The 25894-nt window shown below is 43.2% G+C and overlaps 1 protein-coding gene across 1 annotated transcript in view; it reads left to right on the top strand.

Moving 5' to 3' along the window:
• Positions 1 to 25894, top strand: part of LOC137141563 (meiosis-specific coiled-coil domain-containing protein MEIOC-like) — a 62236-nt gene that overhangs the window by 26592 nt on the left and 9750 nt on the right. The window contains exons 3-7 of the mRNA XM_067530499.1: positions 2099 to 2265; positions 15500 to 15601; positions 19406 to 21224; positions 22454 to 22588; positions 22717 to 22897. Of these exons, the coding sequence (XP_067386600.1) occupies positions 2099 to 2265; positions 15500 to 15601; positions 19406 to 21224; positions 22454 to 22588; positions 22717 to 22897 (2404 nt within the window). The remainder of the gene's footprint in view (positions 1 to 2098; positions 2266 to 15499; positions 15602 to 19405; positions 21225 to 22453; positions 22589 to 22716; positions 22898 to 25894) is intronic.

Genomic DNA, 25894 nt, shown 5'->3' with positions numbered 1-25894 from the left:
AGAGATCTTCAGATAGTGCTCTGCACTGGTCATCGTCCCTGGCACCAGCTAAGAAGAGGTCTAAGACTCATCACTCTGATGTCTCCAAGCTTGTTCCTTCCAAATCTGATCAGCACCGTGAGTCTTCAGGGACTGAGGAAGCCCTTCTTCCACTTGGTACTGTGTTGACAGTCCTCAGTGATTGATATCACATCTTCAGTACTGATGCCATCAGTACTGTCTGCCACAGATTCTTCAGTACCGCATCCTAATAAGAAGACCCCATCTATGGAGACATCCACATTGGTACCAGGGAGCTTGGTCCACCTTGGTACTGATTCCTCTCTCAATTCAGGCTGCCTTTACAACCTGTGCTAACATAGTGATCACTCTAGTACCAGAATCTCCTGTCTTCAGTATTCTCCAATATCTACTGGATTCAAGTCCCTTCTGGTATGGGAACCAGAGGTATCAATTATGAAAGAATATCCGTGCAACAGTTATCTGTGGTACCAATATCTGTTTCTCAATAGCTAGTGTCTAGGTCTCCACAGTCTTACAGCCCCTCAGAGATGTATACCATTCTGGGTGGAGTTCTGCAAGTCCGTATCTTTGTCTCATGACAGTATAAGCGCTTCTTGTAGATTTTTTCCTCATTCTCCTAGACTGGTTCATGAAAGAGACCAAAGGAGGAGGAGTCCTTACTACAGATCCCACACTTCTGACAGGTTTCAAGCACTTTCCATCACTGTGGTATTATGTGTTTTTCCTGTATGGAATGCAGTCTTGGCCTTACAGGTCAGTATGGAATCCTCAATGTTTTCCTGCTCCTTATTCATCTAGATTCAAGTCTGAGAATAGATCACCTCTTCCTAAAGAACCATCTAAGGTAGCACAGCCCTCTAACAGCAGTTAGTTCAGGAATTTGAACAAGAATCTCATTCAGAGGAAGAAGATTTTTGTGGAGGACAATGAGGGACCAATCCATTCCGTTGGCTATTTCATCTTCATCATCAGATTAAGGCTATAACACCATCCGCTCCTTCCACAGACTAATTTCAAGGCCTGTCAGGACCTCCTTAAAAGGATGGCAGAAACCTTAGCGATAACCCCCTCAAAGTCATTCAGGAAAATTCACACTAATTATTTGATATTCTGCATCCAGTCTCTCAAGTCTGTTTGACCAAGCTGGGTCAAGGATACTCTCATTCATTGGCATGAACAATTGTGGCATGTCCCATGCCTACTTTTTACTTCTGATTTGTGTTAAACTACATTAGGATGGAAACTGGAATTGAATTACAATGCCCAGAACAGCATTTTAAAATTGTTTTGGGTTAAATAAAACTACCTTAAATGTTCTGGATACTTATTTAAATGTAAATTTATCAAAACATTTTGCATTTAAACCTGATTTAGTAAACAAAGGAAGTATTATCTGTAGTTAGTTAATTGAACTCATTGTTTCTGGTTATCATGTCTTTCAAATTTTTAGAAACAGTAGATCTCATCCTTTCTCCACCTAGATTTAATGCATACACTGGAAAAGGAAAACAAGATTTCCTGCTGTTTTAAAATTCTGAATCTATTTCTCAACTTTCAATGAGCTAGTTATTTTCTTAATTTCTTAATTTTCTTATTTATTGTCTCTGCAGGTGTGTAAGAGGCTACACTATCAAAATCTGGTTTAGCACTTCAACAAATGCACTTCCTGGTGCTTAGCACAATTAATTCCACCAGTTCAGTGGTTGACTTTCTTTCAAATTTCAACATAAATAATATTCAAGTAGTACATGTTTAGTTAATTTATTTTAATAGATTATATTAAGTTTAGTCCTTAACATAAATTGTCACAATTTCAAATTTAATTTTTTAAATAGGTTTATTTTAAAAAAGAGAAATCTGATTTTAAATAACTTCTGATTTTTTTTAAACAAATCATATATGTATGGATTTGTAGAAATAGTTTTCAGAAAGAAAAAATATTACTACTTTAAAAAAAATGTAAACATCCTAATTTAAAAAAAAAAAAAAAAAAAAAAAAAAGAGGTGCCCTTTTATTGTTCACTTACATAAACTCCTCACATTGTAAAACTTTTCACTCTCTTTTTAAATTCAGGTAAACAGCAAGAAACAAAACATGGACACTCAGTTATTCTCCCAGTTGTCAGGAGGGATTACAAGTACACCACCACCACTGGAATCTTCCCGGTTATATAGTAATTGGTCTGTGTGTGGAGATGATACCAACACAGCAACTTCTTTACAAGATTGCACAAAAAAAAGGTATTAAGTAACTATAAACTTATGCTGTTTTCTGGAAGGCTGAATGTTTATTGGGCAGGAGTATGAGGATTTAGTTTTCAAGTACTGTAAGGAAGAAGTTGTGGGATAACTACTGAAACTCATGGGCAATAAATTACCTGAACTGGATAGTACTTGTCCTATAACTTTGGAAATCATGGATATACTTTTAATATGTAACATAAACGTTCTTTATTAGAGAAGGTAATGGGGGAAGCCAAGTATAACACAAATCTTGATCTTTACATAATGACAAAAGTTTACCAATTCTCCTTGTTATAACATGTCTACACTGATCTTTACATAACGACAAAAATTTACTAGTGCTCCTTCTTGTAGCACATCATTTTGGCCCTTTTTGGTGGCAGAGGGAGCTGTTTTCTATAATAGCAGTGTCAGGGTGAATGCCAGTTTCTTCCTCTTGTTACTGAACAGTACAAGTGGAAGGGGGTTGAGGGATGTGTGTGAAACCTCTTTCGCCAGCATCGTAAGGATGCGTATGCTGGCTTTCTGGGATTTATAGTTTAGTCATCTAAAGAAGTCTCTCTTCCTTTGTTGACATAATACACCAGCGATGCCAGTGCAGCCCCACTTACTACTTGCTTCACAGTTTTAGTGCTGCTAGATGATTTTGTTGAAATGCTAGCTAAAATTTACTAGCTCAACAAGTTTGTATGCTAGCCATTAAGCAATCCTGTATTATTGGCAGAAGAGATCTGAAATGGGGTATGTTCTGAACCATGTTGAGATTGGATCCACTTTCTCCCCCATCAAAGTGGGCAACCTATATTAAGTATCTAGAGACAGGAAATACGTTAGCTATGAAATTAAAGTTTTAATGGACACCTCAGTCTGCACTCTGGGCCCTTGCTCCTAAGCCTGGACCGCTTTTCCTGTCTAATCTTTCCTGCCCTAGTCATTCAGTAAGCTCATGAAACTGTTTTTGCAGCTGCCTGCTGTTAAGCCCCATGTTACCCCTTCTTCTGTCTACTCCAATTCTCTTTCACATTCTATCTTCGAGTGATTGCTCATATCTATTCCAATATAGGTGTGTGTGCGCCCCGTGCACAGATTCCCGGAACTTTTTTCCCTAGCAAGCCCCGCAGGGCCAGCTCAGGCGCCCCCTAGAGTGCCGCGCTCATGTCGCGGTATAAAGGGCGCTGCTGGCCCCGCGGGTCCCCAGTTCCTTCTTTCCGCCTGTGACGGTTGCTGGAACTATTGCCTCTTGCTGTCTGCAAGTAGCATTCGTACCCTAGCTTGTTTATTGACTGTCATTGAAGATCTAGTGTTAAGTGGTTGTTAATAGTTAAGTGTTAGAACTAAGTACCCCTGACGGGGTTCCTTCTGGAGCCATGCCGGGCTCCACAGGCTTTAAGAACTGTGATCTCTGTGCTAAAGCCTTTCCAGTTAGTGATCCACACGACCGCTGCCTCCGATGCCTCAGAGAGCAGCACAGACGAGACAAGTGCCGGATCTGTAAGTCCTTTAAGCCTAGGACTCAAAAAGAGAGGGACGCCAGGCTAAAGGCTATATTGATGGAGTCCGCGCTCCGGCCAGCATCTGAGCCATCACGATCACTGTCGGCACCGAGTGTGTCGTCGGTACGGAGCGCCCCTCCACCGGCACCGACATCGGCACCGAAGAAGGTACCAAAGAAGAAGGCACGGCCTCAGGCCGCACCCAAGGACTCCTCCCTACCACCGCGGCAGGGAGTGAGTGAGGAGACACCCCAGCCACGGGCCGTGGAGATCTCTCTGGCACCGGTGTCTCCACGCAGAGAGCCTCCCCCGACTCCTGTGAGTGGGGGAGTGCACCTGCAAGGGCCGTCGACGCCGGAGGCGTTTACTGCGGCACGCGCCCTCATGGCCATGCCTACGCCTCTGTCCCCCCCTCTGCCGAGGGCTAAGGGACCTGTGTCTCGGGGTAAACCCGCACTGGGTGGCCCCGGTGGGTGGAGACGTCCGCAATCTAAGTCTCCATCCAGACGGTCAGGGAGGGAGGAGAGCGCCGGCTCCCCTCCGAGCTCCGACTCTAGGTCGTTGAGCGACTCGGCACCGTGGGCGGTCCCGAGGCAACCGACGGGATCGTCGACGTTCCAGCTCCGACCCCGGTAAGGGCCGCAGTTCGGGCTCGCAGACTCCGTTGTGGAGCCCGTTCCGGCACCGGTCCAGATCCCGGTCCTGCAGTCGAGACAGCAGCCCACGGCGATCGGCACCGGTAACCCAGGAGCCTCCCCCCATGCTGGCCCTAGAACTTATGCCGGTGTCGGCCACAACCCCGCTACCTCTTCCCACGATGGGCCCGGCGCCGACGATGTTGCGGTCCGGATCCGCTCCACGCAGCCATCATCGGCGCCACTCCCGCTCTGGAGGGGGTAAGCGGCATCACAAGTCATCTCTACGTAGGGGCAGGTCTACGACTTCTTCATCCCCTTCTCCAGCCTCATCCTCCCGCCGGCACCGCAGACGTCGGCGCCAGTCGACGTCCTCGTCGTCCAGCCGCTCTCCGTACCGGCGTGGCAAGCGACGCTCTGGGGGTTCGGGTGGCCGACATGCTACGGTGCAGCAGCCACTACCCTTACAGGCACCGGGCTGGGGCCAAGGCCCGTGGCAGTGGCCATATTGGGGACCATGGAATGCTCCAATGGCCCAAGGCTTGGCGTCTCTGCAATCTGCGGTGGCCCCACCTGCACCCCCGCTACCTAAGATACCACAGGGGCAGGACTCAGAGGATGATTCTGAGCCGGAGGAGGGACCCTCTACAGGGCCTATGCCTCCATCCTCCTCCTCGTCCCTGGACGATGCGGCGGCCAGGGATCGCAGGGCTCCCCTGTTCGATTTCCGCGCCTATCAGGATCTCCTAAAAAGGGCAGCTGAGAACTTGGGCATGGAGTTTAAACTCATGTCTGAGGAGGAGGACCCCCTCTTTGGGCCCTCAGGGTCTGCAGGCCCTTCACGAGCGACCTTCCCAGTACATGATAGGGTCATGAAGATCGCCAGGAACCTCTGGCAGACCCCTTCCTCAATACATTCTACGTCTAAGGGGGTAGAAAGAAAGTACTATGTGCCCAAAGAACCCTTTGAGTTTCTTTATAACCACCCTACGCCAGGCTCTTTGGTGGTTGATGCGGCCAATCAAAGAGACCGCCAGGGGAACCAGGGGAATACTCCCAAGGATAAGGAGGGCCGGAAGCTAGACTTATTCGGGAGGAAAATCTACTCTACTGCAGCCTTGCAGTTTAGAGTAGCGAACCATCAGGCCTTATTAGGCAAATATAACCTTAACCTCTGGGCCTTGATGCAGAGGTTTGCGTCCACCTTACCACCTGACCAAGCGGTGGATTTTGCCACGGTGTCGCAGGAGGGGGAGGCTGTCACCACTGCGGCCCTGCAGTCTGCCAGTGACGCGGTGGACACAGCTAGCAGGGCTATGGCTTCAGCTGTAGTCATGCGCCGCTGCTCCTGGCTTCAAGCGTCAGGCCTGTCCCAAGAGGTCCAACAGGCTATACAGGACCTCCCCTTTGATGGCTCCAGGCTATTCTCGGATAAGACAGACGAGAAACTGCATGCCCTAAAGGATTCGCGGGCTACCCTGAAATCCCTAGGGCTGTATACCCCCCAGGCCTCAAGATGGCAGTCCCAGCCTCAAGCCCAGAGGCAGCCGCCACCCCCACCGAGACAGGCTCCCCCACCCGCCCAACCAAGGAGAGGTCGGGACCGCTATCGTGGGCCCAACAGAGGAGGCCGGCAGGGGTCCTCTGCTGGGGGCCAGCAAGGGCCTTCCCAAGGGGGTAATTCGAATAAATGGTTTTGACATTGTGCATGAGGGTAGCACTCTTCCTTCTCCCCTGGATCTTAGCCGACCATTTGCAGAAAGGCTCCGACCTTTCTACGTAGAATGGGAAGCCATTACTACAGACCGGTGGGTCCTGGAGGTGATCGCAAGGGGCTATACCCTCCAACTCACAGCCTTTCCCCCTGACTCCCCCCCCAGGATAATTCCCCTCGGGGACCCTGCCCACAAACAGCTCCTAGTGCAGGAGGTGAATTCCCTCCTGGAGCTTGGGGCAATAGAGGAGGTCCCAGTTACTGAGGAAGGTCGGGGATTTTATTCCAGGTATTTTCTGATCCCCAAGGCGAAGGGAGGGCTCAGACCCATCCTAGACCTACGCCATCTGAATAAGTATATCAGACACATTAAATTCCGCATGGTCTTCTTCGCCACCATCATTCCGGTCTTAGACCCAGGGGACTGGTACGCTGCTCTTGATCTAAAAGACGCGTACTTCCACATCTCTATATTACCTGCCCATAGGAGGTTCTTGCGATTCACGGTAGCTGAGCAGCACTACCAGTTTCGGGCCCTACCCTTTGGTCTCTCCTCAGCACCCAGAGTGTTTACAAAATGCATGGCGGTGGTGGTGGCTCACCTGCGTCGCAGTGGGATACAGGTTTTCCCCTACCTAGACGACTGGTTGATCCGGGGGAAGTCTAGGGCCCATGTGAGAAGCAGTCTGCAACTCACCTGCGCGACGTGCGCCAGACTGGGGCTACTTATTAATGAACAGAAATCCACACTCACCCCGGTGCAGCGTATAGATTTTATTGGGGCTACATTGGATGCTGTACAGGCCAGGGCCTTCCTCCCACAGACTCAGTTTGAGGCAATGGCGGCCATTATATCCGATCTCCACAGTTCCCCCACGACGACAGCCAGACGTTGTCTGCAGCTGTTGGGACACATGGCAGCCTCCATGTATGTAGTGAGGCTGGCTCGCCTTAGACTTAGACCTCTACAGGTGTGGTTGGCCTCGGTATATGCGCCAAACAGACATTCTCTGACTAGAGTGGTCATGGTTTCCTCCACAGGTGCTGTTATCCCTCAATTGGTGGAGGGACCCAAGGGAAGTGATGACGGGAGTCCCGTTCAGAAACTTAGCCCCGTCAGTGATGCTCATCACAGATGCATCCGATATGGGATGGGGAGCCCACATCAGTCGCAACGGGGCACTCAAGGGCTTTGGTCACCCGAGGAGAGAGCTCTGCACATAAGTGTACGCGAGCTCAGAGCAGTCCGGTTGGCCTGCAAGGCTTTCCTCCAATTCCTGAAGGGCAGGGTGGTCCAGGTCCTCACGGACAATACAGCGGCCATGTTTTATGTGAACAGACAAGAGGGGGCACGCTCCTCGGCCCTTTGCCAGGAAGCTGTTCGCCTCTGGGACTTTGCTGTGAGGCACGATTTTCATTTATTAGCCTCTCACCTCCCCGGGGTCAGGAACGACGAGGCGGACCGCCTCAGCAGGTCGTTCTCACCCCTCCACGACTGGTCTTTGCACCAGGATATAGTGACTTCAATCTTCCAAGAGTGGGGTGTTCCCCAACTAGACCTGTTCACATCAGCCTGGAACAGGAAGTGCCCGAGGTTTTGCTCGCTCAGGGGTCGCAAGCCGGGCTCGCTGTCCGACGCATTCTTTATAGACTGGGGGGGGCCTAATGTATGCATTTCCCCCCATTCCGCTCCTGCCCCAAGTCGTCCTCAAAATCAAGAGGGACAGAGCGAACATCATTCTAATCACCCCAGCGTGGCCAAGACAGCATTGGTACAGCATGCTGCTCGACCTTTCCATCGCCGAGCCGATTCCGCTACCCAGACGATGCAACTTGATCTCCCAGGACCAGGGGCGCTTGCTGCACCCGGACCTGGACTCTCTCTACCTGACCGCATGGAGACTCTGTGGCTGATGGAGGGAGAGAGAGCCTGTTCCCTACAAGTCCAACAGGTTCTGCTGGGTAGCAGGAAACCATCCTCGCAGGTTACGTACAGGGCCAAGTGGAGGCGGTTTTCTGGGTGGGCGGAGTCTAGAGGTCTACAGCCAAGTTTCTCGCCTATACAGGCGATCTTGGAATACCTTCTGCACCTTAAGCTTCAGGGCCTTGCCCTGGCTTCCTTGAAGGTGCACCTGGCAGCCATTTCGGCTTTTCACCAGCCCATGGATGGGCGGTCCCTGTTTTCCCACCCCATGTCAGTTAGGTTCCTTAAGGGGGTGGAGAGGACCTTCCCTCAGGTCCGGGACCCGATACTGCCCTGGGATCTCAACTTGGTCCTTGCCATGTTGATGGGACACGCCTTCGAACCCATGGCCACATGCTCCCTTCTTCTCCTGTCTTGGAAGGTAGCCTTCCTGGTGGCCATTACATCGGCCAGAAGAGTCTCCGAGATAAGGGCATTAACCTTGGAGCCCCCCTACACGGTTTTTTATAAGGATAAGGTTCGGCTGAGGCCCCACCCGGCATTCATGCCCAAGGTGGTGTACCAGTTTCACTGTAACCAAGATATCTTCTTCCCCGTGTTCTTTCCAAAACCCCATGGTTCGGAGGAGGAGCGGAGAGGACATTCGCTGGATGTCAGACAAGCCTTGGCCTTCTACATTGAGCGGACCAAGCCCTTCCGGAAGTCGACGCATCTGTTTGTGGCAGTGGCGGACCGGATGAAAGGCTCACCTGTCTCCACCCAGCGAATCTCCAACTGGATTACCGCCTGCATTAAAGCCTGTTACGAGCAGGCGGGGATGCCCCTTCCAGGTGCGGTAAAGGCACACTCAACTAGAGCCCAGGCCTCGTTCGCGGCTTTCCTGGAGCGGGTGTCCCTGCAGAGCAGCGACCTGGTCGTCGGTCCATACGTTCACGTCGCACTACGCCATCGTGGAGCAGGCAAGGGAAGATGCGGGTTTCGGCAGAGCCATGCTGTCAGGAGCAGGTTACCGATAACTCCTACCCACCTCCAAGGTATGGCTAATTAATCACCTATATTGGAATGCATATGAGCAATCACTCGAAGATAGAAAACAAGGTTACTTACCAGTAACTGTTGTTCTTCGAGATGTGTTGCTCATATCGATTCCAAACCCACCTCCCGTCCCCACTGTCGGAGTAGGCAGAAAGAAGGGGCTGGGGACCCGCGGGGCCAGCAGCGCCCTTTATACCGCGACATGAGCGCGGCACTCTAGGGGGCGCCTGAGCTGGCCCTGCGGGGCTTGCTAGGGAAAAAAGTTCCGGGAATCTGTGCATGGGGCGCGCACACACCTATATTGGAATGGATATGAGCAACACATCTCGAAGAACAAGTTACTGGTAAGTAACCTTGTTTTCCTATAACCCTGTTCCATTTCCTTTACCCTCATATACAGGACATTTACATGCACTCTCTCCTGCTATCTCACATTTAATTTAGTCATCTTAAGATAAATTTGTGCATCTGTTGGTACACTAAATATATCTTTATGGTAGTTTTAGAAATATAGGCAGCTGTTAACACTTAGGGAAGTTCTATAAATGTGGATTTCTCTCTCTTCCCCTGTTTTCTTTTCATCTATATCCCAGGTGCTGGCAATGGAATACACTCTTACTTTGGGGTTGTTTTATGCTAACTACCACAGTAATTATTGGCACTTGATACCTGTGATGACATCATCTGCATTTTCAATATAAATATCTCATTTTAGTATTTATAACTCACCATATCAGAAGTAGGAACCATAAGAAAGAATAGGTGCATCCACTGGACCATCACGGATTAAAGGGAGTGATTAAGGAAGATAATGGCATTGCTGAGAAGCTAAATGATTTCTTTGAATCAGTAATCACTGGTGAGAATATTGGGAAGAATCATAGATGTGTAGGACTGGAAGAGACCTCAATAGGTCATCTAGTCCAGCCCCTTCACTAAAGGCAGGACTACATAATAACTAGACCATTCTTGACAGGTGTTTGTCTAACCTGTTCTTAAAACCTCCAGTGACAAGATTCCATAACCTCCCTCTCCAGTGCTTAATCACCTTGACAGTTAAGAAGTTTTTTTCTAATGTCCAGCCTACCCCAGGCCTGTTTTTTCTGGTAACAAAGATGAGGTACTCTTAGATATTGAAGTGTCAGAAGCAGAGATGCTGGAGCAAATTAATTGTTTAAAAAGCAATAAGTCACCAGACCCAGACTGCTACCAATAACATGTAATCTCCCATTTAAAAATAAGAGTCCTAGACATTTAGGGCTAGAAGAGACCTCAAAAGGTCATCTAGCCCAGATACCTATGCAGGAGCTGGACCAAAGTATACCTAGAACACTTCTGGCAGGTGTTTGTCTAACCTGTTCTTAAAATGATCTCCAATTATGGGGATTCCACAACCCCTTTTGGAAGTCCATTTCAGTCATTATAGTTAGAAAGTTTCCTATTATCTAACCTAAATCTACCTTGTTGCATATTAAGCTGATTATTTCTTGTCCTACCATCAATGAACATAGACTCATAGAATTGTAGGACTGGAAGGGACATCGAGATGTCATCTAGCCCAGTCCATTGCATTCAAGACAGGACTATATAGCTAGACCATTCCTGACAAGTGTTTGCCTAACCTGTTCTTAGAAACCTCCAATGATGGAGATTCCACATCCTCCCTAGTCAATTTATTCCAGTGCTTAACTATCGTGTTAGGAAGTTTTTCCTAATGTCCAACCTAAATCTTTCTTGCTGCAATTTAAACCCATTGCTTCTTGTCTTATCCTCAGAGGTTAATGAAAACAATTTTTCTCCCTCCTCCTTGTAGCAATCTTTTATGTACTTGAAATCTGTTATGTTCCTCCTCAATCGTCTCCTCTCCAAACTAAACAAACCCATTTTTTTCAATCTTTCCTCACAGGTCATGTTTTCTAGACCTTTTGTCGTTTTTGTTGCTCTCCTCTAGACTCTCTCCAGTTTGTCTAAATCTTTCTTAGTGTGGTGCCCTAAGCTGGACACAATGCTCCATCTGAGGCCTCACCAGTATTGAGCAGAGTGGGACAATTATCTCCTATGTCTTATATACTACACTCCTGTAATACATCCCCAAATATTAGCCTTTTTAGCAATGTTGTTGTTTAGTCACATTGTTGACTCATATTCAGTTTGTGTTCCTTTATAACCCCCAGATCCTTTTCAGCTATACTACTGCCTAGCCAGTTGTTCCCCATTTTGTAGGTGTGCGTTTGCTCTTTTTCTTCTCAAGTATAGTACTTTGCACTTGTCTTTATTGGATTTTATCTTATTGATTCTGGACCAATTCTCCAATTGGTCAATGTTGTTTTGAATTCTAATCTTGCCCTCCAAAATGCTAGCAACTCCTGCCAGCTTAGTGGCATCTGCAGATTTTATAAGCATACACTCCTCTTCATTATCCAAGTCATTTAATGAAAATATTCAGTAGTAGCAGACCAGGACAGACCTCTGCAGGCACTAGATACATCCTCTAGTTTGACACAGAACGACTGATAACTACTCTTTGAGTACAGTCTGTCAATCAGTTTTGAACCCACTTTATAGTAATTTCATCATTTCCCTAGTTTGCTTATGGGAATGTCCTGTGGGACTATGTCACAAGCCTTAATAAAATAAAGATACCTCATACCTACAGCTTCTCCCCATCCTCTTGGCTAGTAACCCTGTCAAAAAAGGAAATAAGTTAATATGGCATGATTCATTCTTGACAACTCCATCTTGTCTGTTACTTATAACCCTTTTATAGGGTGCTTACAAGTGATCGTTTAATAACTTGTTTCAGTATGTTTCCATGCATTAAAACTAACTTGATTGGTATCTAAGTTAGCCGCTGTTCCAGAGGAGTGGAGGTAACAAATTTGTGTATATATATATATATATATATATATATATATATATATATATATATATATATTAAAAAAGGTCTGTGGGTGACTGAAGGAATTATAGTTCACAAAGCCTTGCATCTGTACCTGGAAAATGTATTGAAATAATTTAAGAGAAAAACAAAATGCCTTGAAGATCACGATATAATAGGGTGTAATCAGCAGAGTTTCTACCAAGGAAAATGTCTCATTAATATCTTAAAATTCTTCGCACATGTCAATGAGGTAGTGGATAAAGGAGAACCTGTTCATGTTTATCTAGACCAGCGGTTCTCAACCGGTGGTACGCGTACCACCGGTGGTACTTCGAAGAAGGCTGGGTGGTACGCGAGCCGAATCATGCCGCCGAAGTCGTCGTGTCGTCGTCCGTGTCGTCCCATCCCCCCCCCCCCCCCCCCCCCCCCCCCCCCCGACCTGGTTGCGAAACCCTGCCGCTGCCAAAATCGTTTGTGTCCCCCCCCCCCCCGCGCAAAACCCTGCCGCCGAAAAGGGGCAAACGGCGGCAGGGTTTCGGCGGAGGGCATTGTTCCCCCCATGTAACCCTGCCACCACCAAAAGTCTCCCCCCGCCACCACCGCGAAACCCCGCCGCTGCCGAAAGTCCCCCTCTCCCCCCTTTTTTTCCCGAGTGATACTCGGGGAAAAAAAGTTTGAGAACCGCTGATCTAGACTACCAAAAGGTCTTTGACCAAGTCCATCACAAAAGGTGGTTAAAGAAGCTAAGTATTGTCACAGATCAAAATCTGATTAGGAGCTAGGAAGCAGAGATATATCTACATTACAAGTGTTACAGTTGCACCTATGCTGCTGTGGTGTAGATAATTGCTAGAGTGATGGAAGGGGTTATTTCATCGTTGTAGTAAATCCATTCCCTTTAGAGGTGGTAGCTGGATTGACAGAAGAATTCTTCAGTTGACCCACTTGGTGTCTCTACCAGGGCTTAGTTTGGCTTTAAGTACGTCTTTCAGGAGTGTGACTTTTTCAAACCTCTAAGCGACGTAGCTAGGTTGACCTAAGTTTTAGGTGTAGACCAGGCCCAGGATAAGTGGCCAATTTTTATCATATCAAAAGAGTAAACAGTATGATGTCTCTAGGTTCCTTGTTTAATATGATTAATGATCTGTAAAGAGGGGTGAGTAGTGAGGTAGCAAAATTTGTAGATGACACAGTTACTTAGGTTAGTCAGACCAGAGAGGACTGTGAGGAACTTTAGAGAAACCTAAACAAATTAGGTGAATGGGCAACATGATGACAAATGAAATACAGTGTTGATGAATGCAAAGAAATGCAAGTGGGAGGAAAATTTTAACTAATTATATACTTAAAAGTTTCTAAATTAACTGTATCAAGTCAAGAAAGGGATGTGGGTATCATAGCAGATGGCTCAATGAAGACGTCTTCTCAGTGTGCATCTTTGATCAAAAAAGCAAACTACATTAGATTGCATAAGGAACAGGATGGTGAATAATGCAGATAATATTGTAATGTGTCTATATACAAATCAATGGTCCGGCTTTATGTGGAATACTGTGTGCAGCACTGGTCATCTCCTCTCCAAAAAGATGTTGCAGACCTAATGGGGATTCAGAGAAGGGTGACGAGAATGATCAAGGACATTGCAAAAAATTTCTCATAAAGAAATTGAAAAGATTTGGATTGTTTACCTTAGAAGGGAGATGAATAAAAGGGGTCATGATAAAAGTATATAAAATAATAGATTGTATAGTGAAGGTAGATAGGAGGCTTGTGTTTTTCCTGTCTACTAACAGAAAAACAAGGTGGTCTTCAATTAAGTTGAAAGGTAGGAAATTAAAAACTGATCAAATGAAATACTTCTTTTCACAATATGTAATTAAGCTGTGGCACTCGCTAAATTCTTGCCTCAACTACTTTCTGTGATAGTAAGATTCAGAAAGGGATTAGATACTTACACAGATATCAAGAATATCCAGAGTTACAATTAGGTTAAAAAAATTTGTGGAACAGACATTAAACCTCATGCTTCAGGGATTAAGCCAATCTCTGGACTATTCTAGCTCAAGATGTGACCTAAAGTTGGGAGTGTGGCGGTGCAGAATACAGTAGGATTCTTAAACGTTGTTACATCTGGTGCTGGCCACTGTCAGAGACAGGATAATGGACTAGACTGACTTCAGGTTTGATCCAATATGACAATTCTTATGTACCTTTATGTGGTAATTTCCATGGGACTGGTTGGATGGTGTTCCCCGCTCTTCACAGGGACGTTGCCACCCCCTTCAGGTATGCTCAGTCCTCACCCACTCCTATCCCCACAGAAAGCTGTTCTGGGGAAGAGGGAGGAAAAGGTGACAAGGAAACATAAAACAACCTATCCATCCATCCATTTCTCCTTCCCACTTCCCAATTAACCAAAAACTAGAAATCAAAACCAACCAAAAACAATTCTTCATTCATGAGGGCTGAGATCTGATGAGGTTCAACAAGGACAAATGCAGAGTCCTGCACTTAGGATGGAAGAATCCCATGCGCAGCTACAGACCGGGGACTGACGGGCTAGGTGGCAGTTCTGCAGAAAAGGACCTGGGGGTTACAGTGGATAAGAAGCTAGATAAGAGTCAGCAGTGTGCCCTGGTTGCCAAGAAGGCTAATAGCATATTGGGCTGCATTAGTAGGAGCATTGCCAGCAGATCGAGGGAAGTGATTATTCCCCTCTCTTCAGCATTGGTGAGGCTGCATTTGGAGTATTGTGTCCAGTTTTGGGCCCCCCACTACAAAAAGGATGTGGAGAAGTTGGAGAGAGTCCAGCGGAGAGCAATAAAAATGATGAGGGGGCTGGAGCACAAGACTTATGAGGCAAGGCTGAGGGAAGTAGGCTTGTTTAGTCTGCAAAAGAGAAGAATGAGGGGGGATTTGATAGCAGCCTTTAACTACCTGAAAGGGGGTTCCAGGGAGGATGGAGCTAGGCTGTTCTCAATGGTAATAGATGACAGAACAAGGAGCGATGGTCTCAAGTTGCAGTAGGGGAGGTCTAGGTTGGATATTAGGAAAAAGTTTTTCAGTAGGAGGGTGGTGAAGGACTGGAATGGGTTACCTAGGGAGGTGGTGGAATCTCCATCCTTAAATGTTTTTAAGCTGTGACTTGACAAAGCCCTGGCTGGGATGATTTAGCTGAGGTTAGTCCTGCTTTGAGCAGGGGGTTGGACTATATGACCTCCTGAGGTCCCTTCCAACTCTAATCTTCTATGATTCTATCTGCATACAGGGGCCATAATCCTGGTGCTTTAAAACATGCTAATTATTCAAACATGTTTACCTTCAGAGGTATGGTATAAAAATGATAGAAGATAATAATTAGCTTCTCATCTGCAAGGGACGATATTGCATTAATTTTTGATGGTTGAGAAAGCGTCCTTTTTCTCCCTCTCCTATATTTATAATATGTTACTGCTAAAGAAATCTGAAGATAATATTCTGTGTTTTCTCTTTACTGGTAGTTTTTTCTCCTAAAGATATTTTCACATCTGTCTGGGTTTTCTTTTTCAGGGCACAGATAAATCTGTCTTACTCTGGCAATGGCCCAGATATGTTTGGGTTAGTGTCAAGCATCCTAGAGGAGCCAAACAAGCCAGAACCAGTTACAGATTGGTAAGTTTATACTGAAAACTTTCATGGTGTTGTATATCGTATATAAAGCTTACTTTAAAATGTATTTTACATAATGGTAGACATTTGCCCAGACAACTTCTGCATTGTCTGACATAGTACTGAGTTTTAAGATGTCATTTAAATAAGCCATCATCAGGTTAAAGTGGAAACATCAGTTACAAATACTTAGTTGGAATAAACTAAAGTAGAAAGACTTCTGTTCATCCTCCTACCAACAGATGTCAACTGGAAAGAAATTGATGTCTTTCATTACTTTAGGTTTATTAAGAGGCTTAATAGAGGTATGACTGTTGATAGATCTGAAGATAGAAGTTGTTTATAATTCAGAACATTCTGAAATGTATTTGTATTTCTAGATATTATAAAAAATCTTAAAATTTTATACTGATTGATCATTGCAGCTAAATCATTTTGAGTAACTGGCCTCCAGCTGAAGAATTTTGCTGTAGCAGTTGGTAGGAAGCCTTTTTCACTCAACTAAGACAAATATGGAAGCTTTTATAGTGGAGTTTTAAACACACACACATGTTAAAACTCCATTATAATACCTTCCACATTAGCTTTAGTTGAGTGAAAAATGCTACAGCAAAATTCTTCAGCTGGAAGCCAATATGTTATTACTCAAATCAGTATAAAATCCTAATGTTTTTATAATATCTAGACATACAAATATATTTCAGAATGTTTTGAATTTTTTTAATATATTTCCAGGATTTATAAATGATGATAGCTAAGGAAACAAAAAGTACACCCTGAACAGTAGCCATTCCTGCAAATCAGTATTTTTTCCTTCAATAAATATAAAAAGGATAACCTCAGAAGCAAAATGTTAGTGTTGTATCCCTTCCCACATCATCCATTTATCTTGTCTTTTTAGACTAACTATTTGGGGGCAAGGACCATCTTTGTGTTCTGCAAGGCACCTAGCATATTTTGGGCCCTGACTAAATAATATTTTTAATTATACAATTTTAATGAAGTTTGCCAGTGGGATATATATACATCATATTGTAGGAATATGAAAGTTAAATTTCTACTATTTTTGTTTTCCAAATGCAAAAAGTACTTATTTGTATGTAACAGAAGAAAATAACATGGCACTTTGAGTGCCATACTGATGAAATGTTTATTTAAAAGACAATGTCCGTACTGTTCTGGAAATATGGTGCAACTAACTTCAAAGCCACCAAAGGAGGTACTCCCTTTTATTACTGTCTTGAACTTTGGAGCGTCTTCCTTTTATAAAAAGAAGCAATGATATATTGATAATGCATAGTGATAAGAGCCATCATTTTTATTGCCATCAAGAAGAGTCCCTGTTTTGGATGCTGAAAAAAGGAGTTTGTGACACTTATGGTTCAACCCAGACCAGCAAAGGGTTGTTTTATGGCCTGCCTTATAACTCTGGGTGCCTTAAATGCCATCCTGCTGACACCAACAGCCATCATACAAGCATGCAGGTCACATCCTGGTTTCCACTGCCAAGTCACTTTTTTGTAGGGTGACCCCACCACGCTCCCACCCAGTCCTGAATTTCCCCCAAACTGTCTGCCCTGTAATGTCCCACCTCCCCTGGAACACTCACAGAAGTTACGTTCACTGTTCCTTTAAAGAGACGATAAACAACAGCTCATTAATTTAACTGGGGTTTGACAAACACTCTCTTTTAATCAAAGCTCTGAATTGGTTTAAAGTAAAACAAGTTTATTAAACAAAAGGTCATAGCTTTAAGTGATACCAAGTATAACGAATAAAGATTGAAAGGGTTACAAGCAAATGAGTAAAAAGAAGTTTTTAAGATTAAAACTTAATTTCAACAAGTTACAATCTTTGCCTAAGGAGGTTTCTCACCTAAACTTAATTCCCAGGGACTTCAATCCCTTGGATTAAAGGATCCAACGTTCTGTGATTTCAAGATTTCTGGCACCTTTATGCCAAAATAGGTTTTCCTCTCTTCCTGTATCTTCCAAAAGTTCATTGACTTTGCTTCAAGAGGCAGAAAGGCCTCTTGAGGGGCAGTTTCCATCCCTGTCGAGATTGTGGTCATCTTTCCCCACCTGCTCTTCTGATGGCTTTGTTTATCTTGCATGTAAATGTGGCTTAATTATTTCTGCCTGATGACCAGGCTGGTAAATACACATTCCTTTGTCTAGGACAGACTGGATTTATGCTTTACAGGCCAAACTCATTTTAAGAACATAATTCTAGCACATATGTATTACTCTTTGTACACAAATTGTACATACATTGCCCAAGAATATTAATGATTAGTTTTCCGATGATATATATTACCTGCCAACTTTTGGGTATATATCATGAGAACAGCGTACTGGTGTAGTGAGTATGTCAAGAGGTCTGAAGCAAAGTAGTGAACCACCAATGGGCCTCCGTTGAAGAGTTTATGCAGAAAATTTGAAAGGCTTTTCTGTGCCTTTTGATACCAGATAGCTTGAGTTAAATCTATGCTTTTAAGGCACACACTTCCTATTTTTAAAGTGCCTGATCATTTCTAAAATACTTATGCTGGGAGAGGACATTCTGCCTCTACCCCCTTCATGCCAAACACCTCTCCACATGGTGGATGAGTGGGAGCTGCAGTGGATGTTCCAAGGATAGGGTATCATATAGTGTTGTCTTCTCTCTACCACCCAACTTCAGGTAGTTGTACCCAGAAGAGCTTCTCACAGAAATATAATAGTATAGTGCTATATTATGCTTCCTCAGATCTCTGCTGCACTAGGGGTCCTATGGAACAATTTTGACCAGACCTGTTCTCATGGCTTGATTGGAACTGAGTTGCAGTTGGTTTGGGGGAAGAATGCTAGTGGAGAGCTACAGAGTCTGTAGGATTTGTTTGCAGGCCCTACTGCCTCCTGTTTGGGTTGCATTCTCTTTTCCCCAAACATTTGGTGAGGAAACCACAAGGAAGATCTGAGTTCCCCCTCCTCCCTGCAAAAATAGAACCATGGAGACAACAGATGACAATGACTTTGCTGACTTCTCTTAGGCAGAAAGTATTTTTGGGGGGAAAGAAATTCAAGATAGCAATTTGTTAGTACATTATTTCGCTTGAATTCTTATCCTCCTGTCTTAAAACATACTCAGCCATCATAGGAGGGTGCTAAGAGGGGAGGCCATCAACCATTTTTAACTATTACAGGAGTCAAATCTCTATCTGATGGTTTATGAATATTGTTAGACATCCAGCAGGATGGTGTGTACATTTAAAACTATGATTAGGAAACCTTAGGGCAAATGATTTTAAATACATGTTTTCTTGCTGGGGGCAAAAAACATACTTCTATTGAGCAAGGAAAATGTAATTAAAGAAATAAGAATTACTGCAGAACATGGAATCAACTTTGCAGACGTGTTGTGAGGCTTAATTTTGTGTTAGAATACTGTGGGGTCTTTGGATGAAAAGTGCTATATAAGTTCAAATGTCAATACAGAAACTCTTAAAAAATAAGTCTCTGGAAATTACAAAGGGCAAATAGCAGCTGTTGAAGCACCATAATTTGATATGTTATAAGTAGACTAGAAAAAACAATAAAAAATAGACTTTAGGAACTGATTATAGGCTGTCAAGTCACATACAACAGTCTAATACCTAATAGTTTTTTATTGCTAATTTCTGTGACATAACTATTTGAAATTATATCTTTAGCAAAGATTTTAGTAGTAACTTTGCATTTTGAAAAATCACTGAACTCTGAACAACAGCTATAATGGAACATAAATGTGTTTTGGTCATTCCTAAAAGTGCAATTTTATTTGTTACAGGAATTCTCTGTCAAGATTGTTTCCCCCTATGTGGGCATCTGATCTTGGAAACAATGGTGACTTCTCAGGTCTTCCTTCTAAACACCCCTTACAAAGTAAAGATTTTCCAAACCTGATGAGCACACAGAGCTGTTATCAAGGACACTTGCAAAAGTCACCTGATGTGGAAACTTTACACAGAGGATTTGAGGACCTTCATCTTATAGAATCTTGGCTATCTCCTTCTGACCCTTATACTCAGCCATCTGATGATATCTTGAATGTTTATCCTGAAAATTCTGCTTTTCAAAATAATGCCATAATTCAGCAAGAAGGGTTAGCATTTCAAAATGTAGAATTGAATCAGCATGTGTGCAATTATGAAAAGATTAAATTAAATGGAGACTGTGAAAAGAACTGCTCTGATTTTAGTAATTTTTCTTCTCAATACAGAGTTAAAGATGGCACTGGTATTCAGAAAGAGTATTGGGAAACTGACAGAGCAAGAGGCAAACTTATGAAAAATGACAAACAAGAGCAAGCAAAGTATTCCAATGATCTATCCAGTCCACCTGTTGGTGGCACGTGGGGCAAAGTGTTCCAAGACAACCATTTGTTTTCTAAAAGATATGAAGACTTTACAACTTCTCATAAATCGCAGCCATCTGTTCACCCATCACTATATTTTTTCAATCAACCATTTACTAAAGAAAATAGTTTCTCTGGAGGAACAAATAGAAACCCACAGGAAACCCACATGCAAAATGGCCATACTAGCTTCAATTTGGGGGAAACCTTTAATAACACTGAAAGTAAGAGCCATATTAATGCTAAAGAATGTTCTTGTAAACCTTCAGAATATCATTTATCTGTAAAAACTGCTCTACAAAATGGGAATTATCATTCACCTTACCGTGGACATACTTGGCTGGATGGTAAAATCTTAAGTCCCACAACTTCATCAGATATTGCATATAGGAAGCAAAACCAAGTAGTAACAAGCCCACAATCCTCTTCAGGGGTTTCAACTATGTCCAGTGGATCTCCCACACATCAATCTGTAACCCAGCCTTCTTATTACTCGCAGTTGTCACCAGTACCCTCTTCAAGGAAAGATGGAAGGTTACAAATATCAAATACCATTCCTAGTAACTTGGGGGCTTCTAATTTCATTGCAGAAAATCAGAAACAAATTAAACCTATTGGACAGTCTCAGCATGATTCACTGGTTAAACAGAAGAGCCAGTATCGTAAAATACCCATTAATTTGTCACACAGCTGGTTAACACAGCAGAACTCTGTAAGTGATGAGTCTGAAAAGTATCATAGGTTTCGCAAAAAACAAAATCAAGATAACTATAATAAAGATGATAGAAGAGGTAGAAAGAATTGGATTCCCCATCCTGGATATGCAGGACAAAATCATCAGCAGTTCAACGTGTTCCGAAAGAAACAAGAACAGAATGGTGGCAACATGTCAGATTTCATCAATCCTTCTTTTCTTCCTTCTTTCCCATTAATGTCTGATTTTAAGCAAAATCCCAATTTTCCTCCATTTAATTCCCATCCATTTCCATCAGCAAATAATTTTCCTTTTCCTCCATCACCATTTCCATTCTCAGAACTTATTGATCTTTTTCACTGTGATGATTTTAATCATATGAATCCTTTCATTAATGATCTATTTTGTGGGGAATTAAGTGCGCCATACTTTGCCTTTCCAACTCCTTTTAACAAGTATAGGCCTCCAAGAAATCGTAGTGGTCCTGCTAATGAGCTTCATGCTCGACTGGAGGAGTGTTATGAACAGTGGAGAGCTCTGGAGAAGGAGAGAAAAAAGGTAAGAATGTGTATCATGATAGACTTGTATCTAGGGTGGTCTTTATAAAGGAACAGCTAAGTAAAGTAGAAATTCCTGCATCTCACTTGTGAAAAGGATTAAATCTTGCTGCCTTTTTGAAATATTGTAAACTACATTCTACTCTATAAATATTTTGAGCCCCATCCACAACAATCTGTTTTGAATATACTCAATTGTAAGACGATACCAAACAGTGTGACTGTCATAAAACCGCACATGAGACAGCTTCACCTTTCATTTTCCAACTCCACAGGAGTTAGGACCACTTGTTCTTGAACTAAATTACAAGTGACACCAATGGTTGCTTAACCAAATACCATCAAGCCCTCTTTAGCCAAAGATCTTAGATCATCTGGTGGCATGGATCCTATTGTTAGGTTCATGTTGTTCAGTGCAAGATTGGTAGCTAATAGTCACCACTATCTGTGGATTGTGTAAGAGGCCCCTGTTGTGATTTGGATGGATGATACAGCATGGCCTTTATTAGTCAAGCTATTTTTGAATAGTACTAAGTTCAGCATGAACTGACGAAGGGGCAGGAGGATTGTTGTTTTATATCTGACTTCAAATATAAGAGATATGTCACTCCAAAATATATTGGCTGTGACCCATCTTAATCTGCCCAGGAATGGGGTTTGCCCAGGCCTATTGACATAGGTGAGTTTGATGTTCATGTGGATGACTTCTCATGGCTATTATGTTAAACATGGGATTATCCTTAAGGATTTCAAACACAACCTCTGCAGCAGCTGATGACATCTCATGTCCTTAGCCAAATCCAGGGAACTATTAACATCTTAGAGCCCTTAACAAAGTGTTATCAGTAGAAGGCAGTTGGGAATTCACAACTCTAATTTGGTGCGATGAAACTAAAGTTTAAGGACTGTGCAAGACCCTTCTGTTTACTTGGGTCTGTACCCAAGATTGTTTAACATTTTAAAGGTAATTTTGTTTATTGGGTACAGATGTTGATTCTAGGTTTATGCTTTAAGGTAGTACTTGTAATTTGTGAAATACCCTTATTTTTACAGCCAGTTGTTGGCAGTATAATATTTAATAATGACTTTTTATTGTTGCAAATGGCCGCAGAGATTTTTAACAGCAGACACATCTTATGCATCTAAGCAGTAGGGAAAAAATAGAGAAGTTTAGGCTATAGGATTAAACTAATTTCTAATTATTTAAGTAGGTGTGTGTTTTCTCTTCAGACTGAGGCTGATCTTGCAAGAAACTTTCCAGGAAAGCGGGTGTCGAGCTCAAATAACACTCCTGTTTCCCGACTTCCTGCTAACCCTTCACGCGTGGATCGTTTGATTGTGGACCAGTTACGAGAACAGGCCAGAGTAAGTGTACTTACAGCATGGAATGTTCTATAGGGATTAGTAACATCAGATTATATGTTTGGTTTTATTGTATTTTGTGGAGGTTTTTTAAAAAAACCAACAATTTAGGTGTTTTTAATATTCGTTAGATACTCACCTTAATAGGAAAAATGGAAAGGCTTCGCGGTACACCTGTCCATGGGAATATATCCAGAACTCTGGAACATCATTTAGAAGCCATTCATGTTACACAAGCGAGGCGGAAAGATGAGATTGTTAACGCTGCTAATCCACAGAGACAAGGAACACCTCGATATAATAACGAAAAAGGTAAATGCTTTTGATTGCTTTGTAGTTCTAAAAGGTTTTTTTCTAATTTGTCTTCAATTCAATTTGTAGCACTTTTTAAATGTTATAATGGCACCAAGTAGACTTACTCCCTTCAACAGAAACTTTGTGTGCTTCTGACTTTAAAAGAGAAAAAACCCTCACTTGTATCAGATAATTTCTGCATAGACCTTATTCTGTTTTGTGTGGTGGTGTTTTTAGACCCCTATCTTTTTGTCACAAGATATTTTCTCATTAAAAATTGTTTTCTTTATTATATTAAATCATCAGATTTTGTTAAAGCCTCTGGATGAATTCCTACTTTTTTCAGTGCATGCTGTTTCTTAACAGGTAGGGGATCTGAGGCTTACTACTGTATAAAGCCTATAACTGGGAATTAATACCAAACAAAAATATCTGCTAAATAAACAATTCAGCATTCTTAAAGTCAGATGTACACATATTAACAAATTGAGTTTCTTCATTAACAGTGATTGAGAGTGAGCTTTCATCCTTTTTACCTTACAAAGTGAAAGTTTGCTGGGTCTTACACTGCTTCATTAATTAATGTTTTGTCTGTCACAAAACCACTGCAAATTCTTCGAGTGCTTGCTCATGTCGATTCCATTAGGCACATGCACGCTGACCTGCATGGTTACCGGAACCTTTTCCCTTCAGCAGTACCCATAGGGTCCTGTGCCCTCTGAGTTCCTTCTTTCTGTCAGTGGCAGTTGCTAGAACTCCCTTCACGCTTGTGACTGCAAGGCATTGTGTTAGAGAGAAGCTCTCTCCCGTTTCTTTGTTCTGTTAATAGTTTAGATTAGTTAGGTAATTTGTGTCATTAGGACTCTTGCCTTCACGTCTCATTGTGCTATAGTGCAGCAGGCTTGTGGTGACACCAGCTTCGGAAGAGCAGTTTTGCAGACAGCGCATCTGTGAACTCCAAGCCCACCTCCAATGGCACTGCTGGTGAGTCACCTACAATGGAATCGACATGAGCAAGCACTCGATAGAAAAAAAAACGGTTGCTTACCTGTAGTAACTGTTCTTCGAGATGTAATCCTCATGACAATTCCATGGCCCACCCTTAGTCCCCGCTGTCAGAGTTGACGGCAAGAAGAAACTGAGAGGGCGCAGGGCCGGCAACACCTCTTATACTGTGGCGTAAGTGTGCAACGCCAGAGGGTGCCAGGGATTCAACTCTACGCATACTGCTAAAGGGAAAAAAGTTCCAGTAACTGTGCACGTCAGTTTGTATGCACTTATAAAGGAATGGACATGAGCATCACATTTTGAAGAACAGCAGTTACTACAGGTAAGCAACCGGTTTTTTTTTTTTTTTTTGCATGATTAGCAGCTTCTGCTGAGGAATAACAAGAATATTTCATGATAGGAGTCAAGTGCACTAGTGAATCACCCCCCAAATCTTGGAGTTGAAGATTAAATTAAATCAGAGTTGGAGTTCACAGCCAAGAACCGAAGTTGTATTAGGCAGTTAATTGAATGTGAGTAAATTCCATATGGAAAAGGCCTATGTGTCCAGTCTCCAAAAGTGGATTCCACAGTCAGTTGAAAAAATATCTTAATCCTATGGACTTTTTCCTCTTAAAGATGTCAGACTGGAAGAGCTGTCAAAAAAAACATTTGAGCCAATAGACAGGTTCTTGTAGATTTTCACTGAAACTGCCTGTTTTGCCAGAGTCAGTTTAGTCTGGTGCAGGGAGCTGGAGGAACTTATCCCAAACATGGATAAAAAAATTTGCTTTTTAATGACAGATATCTCTGGCAGCTTTTTATTCTGCTAGCCCCAATCACATTTCCAGCCAGACCCAAGGTGAATAGTGCACTAGTTAAAAGGCAGCTTTGGCTTCATTCTTCGGAGTTATATTTTCAAGCAAGAAGCTGCTACTTTCATGGTGGTGATTAGGATTTGTGAAGCCCAGACAAGAATGGCGGAGAATTTAAAGTAGAACAAAGTCTTTGTCTACCCCCAAGCATGTTTTCCAGAAATACCATACATACTATAAATCTTGCATCTCCTTTCAACTAGTCCAGATGCTACAAGAGAGATAGCTCATCCTATACAGGCAAACTGAAGATTAGATCTTATAAGAGGTAAAATAAGACAAGAGTTGGACTTTCAAGGTATTTCTCCATTGTGATTTCTTGATTTGTTACTCACATTCCTTGTGAATAATCGTATCTTACACATAGCAATATATCATGTTTGACCATGTTAAATGCTGCAGAGAGAGCCAGGATAAAGATGGATGGCTGACCCCCCATCCACCTACATCAAGAGAACATCCATCCATGCCAATATTACAGTTTTTACTTGATATCCTTGGCTGAATCAAGATTGTGTAGGTCCCATATCTTGGTTTCAGATCAATGAGATGGCAAGTGTTTTATTGCTAGCTTGCAGGAAACCCCAGAGAGTTCATACTGGACTGTAGCTAGTCAAGTCCAGTGCATCCAGGGTGTATTTCTTAAGTATTGGTCAGTCTCTTCTATGATTGAAGGAGGAAGGATGGACTTATTCATGAGTGAGGCATGGGCTATCCCAGTCAGGTGAAGTTCCAATTTACTTTTTTTAAACCAAGCAGGAAGGGTAGGTGTATGACTTGCAGGTTTTGGGTTAAGTCTCCTTTAAGATGTGTAATAATTCCTTTGGTGTGAATGGGCTCAACTTAATGAATGACAGGTTGTCACACTATCTTGAAGAAAAGGAAATTGTTTGTAAAATAGTTCTTTTTCCTGCTTTGTACATCAGCACCATTTGTTACCAACAGCAGGTGTTCTGGAGTCTGAATTTATCTGGTAACTTTGGATGGGAAACCTAGAATATGACTAAAGAAATATTGGAAATATGGTTCTTCTTTGAGAACTTGCACATCTTTTTATTCCAATGTAGGTGTGTGCACCGAGCACAGCTGCTGGAATTTTTTCTCTTAGTAGTATCTGTTGGGTCAGCTCCAGCGCCCATATAAAGGGACCTAT

This window comes from Emydura macquarii, unplaced genomic scaffold (assembly GCF_026122565.2).
Source record: "Emydura macquarii macquarii isolate MOO-44397 ecotype Brisbane River unplaced genomic scaffold, CSIRO-AGI_Emac_v2 contig_3080, whole genome shotgun sequence".
NCBI classification, from domain to species: domain Eukaryota; kingdom Metazoa; phylum Chordata; order Testudines; family Chelidae; genus Emydura; species Emydura macquarii.
This window is presented reverse-complemented; position numbering and strand designations above follow the sequence as displayed.